The sequence below is a fragment of the Grammomys surdaster genome, unplaced genomic scaffold, assembly GCF_004785775.1.
Source record: "Grammomys surdaster isolate TR1022 unplaced genomic scaffold, NIH_TR_1.0 316, whole genome shotgun sequence".
NCBI classification, from domain to species: Eukaryota; Metazoa; Chordata; class Mammalia; order Rodentia; family Muridae; genus Grammomys; species Grammomys surdaster.
The window spans coordinates 687,370-692,611 of NW_021604735.1; the positions used below are offsets into that span (position 1 = coordinate 687,370).

General features: G+C 47.5%; 1 protein-coding gene across 3 annotated transcripts in view; it reads right to left on the reverse strand.

Annotated features, from left to right (window-relative positions):
- LOC114629773 (paired immunoglobulin-like type 2 receptor beta-2) overlaps positions 1-5,036 on the reverse strand; it is a 28,775-nt gene extending 23,739 nt beyond the window's left edge. For 2 of the 3 annotated variants that reach the window (XM_028777846.1, XM_028777845.1), the window contains exons 1-2: positions 4,859-5,036; positions 4,154-4,540 (exon numbers count right to left, since the gene is read on the reverse strand). In XM_028777846.1, coding sequence (XP_028633679.1) covers positions 4,154-4,540; positions 4,859-4,946 — 475 coding nt within the window. In that variant the 5' untranslated portion in view covers positions 4,947-5,036. Of the gene's footprint in view, positions 1-4,153; positions 4,570-4,858 lie in introns of all 3 variants that reach the window. The other variant, XM_028777847.1, reaches the window with a different exon arrangement.
- Between the last annotated feature and the right edge of the window lie 206 nt (positions 5,037-5,242).

Consider the following 5,242-nt stretch of genomic DNA (forward strand, 5'->3'; position numbering starts at 1 on the left):
AGAGAGAGAGAGAGAGAGAGAGAGAGAGAGAGAGAGAGAGAGAGAAGCCATACAAGGTGTATACAAGGTGTCTTAAGAGCTGATCAGCATCCATGACTTTACCCAGTCTTCATCCTGAGTAAACATGGCCTCCCTCAGACCAGGATGGGGTCGTGTAGGCTTCTTGGACCTGAACATTCAGACCCAGAACAAGGAGGGAACAGTCATAACTTCTGCTTATCTCAGGATGAAATTTTCAGGGTTTGGACTTGTCTTGATCTCAGTCTTGCTCTGAACTGGCTACCCAAGTTGCTTGACTTTCTGATCCCACATTTATTAAAAAGTGTTATTATTTTCATGAACCAACAGAGAACAGCACAGTCAGGCTTTCAAGATCAGAGACAGACAGGATGACCTGGGTTCTAAGGAGAGGACATGAGAGCCCACATGGCTTCTTAGCATGTGTCACACACAATTCTGCATACAGGAGCTCTGACTCCCATTCTGGACGCAGCAAGGGTGGTGGTATGCAGGGTGTGTGCTCTCAGTCACTACTTTGATGAAAACTCACTTTCAGGTGAGAGATTCTGGCACCAGGAGTTCTGTTAGCCATGAATAACAGATGGTGTCTCACCAGAAGCCTGTAGGTGATGCTGAGAGGCAGAGGACAGTTTTCTCAGTGTACCATTAGGGTCCCCAGAATCACACACAGGTCACTGTGCTAGGCAGCAGGCTCCATTTCAATTGAGCTATCTTACTGGGATATACTGTTTTGTTGTTCATTAATATCTAATTTTGAAAAACTTTACTTAACATAAATGTATAAAATATTGTGACCATGATTGATCATCTTGAGAAGGATCCACATGGTTTTTTCTATCATGGCCTCTCATGGGCTTGGAACTCACCAATTAGGCTAGACTAGTTACACAGTCAGGCCCATGACTGCCTGTGTCTTGTGCATGCAGGGCTGGATTACAAATTCCTACCAGATCTATGGTTTATAATGTGGCAGCTCCTGATCAAACTTGGGTCCTCCTACCCATGCACATCACTCTGGCTAAATCATCTCTCTTAATTCCTTGCATGCCTCTCAAAATAAACCTTCCTAAAGGGTCCCCAACCTGGCTTTTGGGGTCACAGATGCTCACCTGGCTGAGGTTTAGGCTATAGTTTGGCCAAGGTTGTCCTTAAATTTGTTATGTGTCCAAGAATGATCTTGAACTCCTACAGATCCCCTGTCTGTGCCTCTCATCAGCTGGGATTACAGGTGTGCACCCTCCTGCCCGTTTGTCTCACGGTGGACAAAGAACTTCATTTTCTGTCCATGACAGGCACGTAAGCACTCTACCAGATGAACCTCTGTGGCTCAGTGTGGTCTGTAAGAATGTCCTGGCTGTGAGTACTCACCTCCAGATTTCATCTGCCTTACCCTGTCTGAGGTCTCTGGGTAGAAGGTCACCTGACTACTAACCACCTATGGAGGGTCTGGACCTGACAAAAGTGTTGTAAGTCAGCTGCTAGACCCCAGCATTTTTAAACACAGGCACTGGGGGGTCCCAAAGGATGCCAGCTGCCCCTTGTGACCAACTGCACTACTGCCACCTGAGGGCTCCTTAGTCCCCAGTCATGGGCTCTGTTCTTTGGACAGGAAGCCTGAGGTTTTGGTGTGGACATGGGGCTGTTGCATATCACAGGACCATGAGGAGTGTGAGACTGCAGTGCTGGAACCTGGGTGATGCTCAGGCTGTAGCACATGTGTCCCCTACTGACCCTGCACACCCCAGAATAAATATGTAAGTGCTATTTAAAAAATTATACCCCAAGTTGAGCACGGACATACACACTTCAAGTCTAGCCTTTGGGAGGAGGAAGGCAGAGGCACATGGGTCTCATTGTGTTTGAAGCGGGCCTGGTTTATGTATCTAGATTTTAGACAGCAAGGGGGGCATAGTGAAATCTTGTATCAAAAAAAAAAAAGAAAGAAAAAAAGGAACAACAACAAAATGAAAGGAAACTCAGCCAGACCTATAAAAGAAAGCCTATGTATCAAACAAAATACCAACCAATCAAAAACAGAAACACAAATTTGATGGTGAACTAGGATGGTGACCATAGTCATCATATCTGAGGTTTTCTCTGCACAGATAAGTAAGGCAGAGAAGTACAGTGATTTTTTTCACTTAAATGTATGTAACATAGAGATATGATTAGTCCATAGACAGTTTGCTGCTTGGGCCTTAGAACCTGAATTTGGTCCCAATATCTACATCAAGAACTCGGTAAAGTGGGCATGACCTTTAATCCTAGCCTGAGACAGAGGCAGGCAGATCTCTGTGAGCTGAGAGCCAGCCTGGTGGTCTCTGTGTCAGGTTCCACACCAGACAGAGCTGAGTGGGCTGTAATCCAGTACTGAGGAGGTGGAGACAGGCTTGTCCCTGAGGCTTACCGGCCAGTTGGCCTAGTCTCCATGGGAACCTTGAAGCCAGAGAGACAGCCTGTTCCCGATAGTAAGGTGGATGAGACCCCATGCTCTCCTGTAGCCTCAACATGCATAAACAAATATGCACACACGCACACACACACACGCACACACACATACATGCACAGACACAGACAAACACACAGACACAGAGACATACGCCCAGATACAAACTCATATACACAGAGACACATACAGAGACACACACAGACACAGAAACATATACCTAGATACAAACATAGAGACACACAGACACAGAAACTTACACACACACACACACACACACACACACACACACACAGAGAGAGACAGAGAGAGAGAGAGAGAGAGAGAGAGAGAGACATCTGACTTAACAGACCCACATGTTCACACACACTGAATTCACCAAAATGTGTAGCAGAAAAAATACAGTTTTATTCATGTGTTTACAGCTCAGTCCAGGGCACAATAGATCCATTTGGTTTATAAACATCAGTAAAGAAAAATTTCCCAACACTTACCTATTGTGAATTCTAGATCAGAGGTTCCCAACCTGTGTACCACTACCTCACATGAACTGCATATCAGGTATTTACCTTGTGATTCATAACAGTAGAATAATTAAAGTTATGAAGTAACAATGATATACTTTTATGCATGTGGGTCCCCATAACATGAAGAACTGTATAAAAGCAGCATTAGGAAGGTGGAGAACCACTGAGCTAGACACATACAGGAAACGGCTCCTTTCTCTCTGCCCTGAGTCCTGGCAGCTGTTATTTGACTTTGCATCATGTCAACATGGCAGCTGTGGCCTGCACAGATAACTGTGCTGTGAGAATCCTCTCAGAGGCTGACTTTAGTACAGTCAAGAGACACCTCTGCATGTGGTGGCACATGCTGTAATGTCCACACTCAGGAGGCAGAGGCAAGGCAGGTTGCTGTGAGTTAAGGCCAGATGGGTCTACATAGTGAGTAATAAACAAAGACCCACAGAGCAAGGTCACTGGAAACAATGCAGCCACACAGAGTCCCTTCTTCTCTAAGGCCATGTGCAGGAACACACAGTGACTATGCTGGGCCTTAGGACTCCCAGTGCAGGGGACTGCAGTTCCTTCTGAATCAGAGGGGCTAGAGGGATCATGAGACAGAGCAGCCACATCAAGAGAATGCAGGCATTTTCTTGTTCATTTTCTAATTACTGAAGAGCCTAGGGAGAGAAGACAGATATGTCCTGGGGTGCTACGGGGGCAAATGAGGAACTGTGGTGACAGGTGGCAGTTAGTTAGACCAGATGACACCAGAACATGCAATGGTCCCTATGATATGTTCTGAGCTGAGGTTGGATCTGTGTGGAGATGCTGCACACAGGGACCAACAGGACCAAAAGAGTCAGCTCCATGCTGGAGAAGTTCATCCACCTTGAGGTCATGGGTGAAAGTGGGCAGGACAGTAGTTAGATGTGGAGTAATAAGGGTGTGAGCTATGGGGTAGGGCATGTGCTGAAGCCCAGAGTAGGAAGTGAGACTGACAGACCACAGCAGAGAAGGCGGCAAACACTTCTCGAAACTACAAGGAAAAGATGCTGTTGACAGAAGTGTGGGCAGAGCCAAGGGAAAGGAATAGGAAACTAAGCTCAGAGTTGTGAAGTCTGAGAAGATACTAGGGGATAAAGAACCCACGGGTGTCAAAGCCTGAGTTGTCATTGCTCACCACGGGTCACGATGAGTTGAGTCCCAGGAAAATACTGCCAAAATTTTATGCCTTCTGTTGTTTGCAGAAAAACACGGCAGAAGTACAGGGCCTGGTCAGTCTCCTTCAAGTTCAGGATTCTGAGGACTCCAGATGTCTGACCCTCTGTCCAGTTCAGGATGAGCCGGTCCTTGAAGTGCTCATGTATGAAACGCAGGGAGGAGTTGTAGATGAAGTCCCCATGGAAGTGCTTCCATCTCCAGGCTATGCTCATCTGAGGATCCTTGGCCAACTCCCAGGGAAAGTAGAAGGAGAAGGGGATCTCTATGGAGCCGCCCTGGAATCCAGAGAGGTTTGCTGGTTGGTTCACCGCAAAGGTGCTTTCTCTGTTGGATCCTGCAGAGTTCTCTAGGAAGGACAGGAAAAATCCAAAGTCACTGCAGGAAACAGTGACAGGGGACAGTTGTAAAGGACAATCCAGTGCAACTTGAGCCTTCATTCACAGGAAGGGGCGGGACACAGGACAGAACTCTCCCTATGGCTGGTGGGACAGAAAAGCATGAAAAAGGTTGTGTTCAGCTCCCTCTGAGGGATGAGTTCTCTCTTGGGGCAGACAGGCCTGGCTGGCTCCTGTAGCAGACACCTGTCCACATGATACACACTCTTCCCAGCACCAATGTCCCCTCCTCTGATTTAGTTCCTGCTAGTGAGGTCCCCACCACTCACCAGTGTTCAGACATGCTGGCGACAGCAACAGAAGCAGGATCTGAACCATGGCCAGAGTCGCTCCAGGAAACAAGATCAGCAGAGCCATCAGGAACAGGAGAGAGCCCTGTCTAGGGACACTGGGGTGCTCAGGAGTCCAGAGAGAATCAAGGTAAAGTGAGACGGATGATCCCCAGACCTTCTCATGTGGAGGACTGAGTCGGGGCAGGACCTCTCTGTCTCCACCTCCTTGTAGCCAGCAACTTCCTTTATTGATCTGGCTTCTTCTTTTCCCATGTTGCAGAAGATCCGCCCTTGTGGTCACTGACAACATAACTGGGCCTTTGTGCCCAGCCTCCATTGTGGGCTGGGAGACACGGCCTAGACCTTGGCATGGCTGGTTCT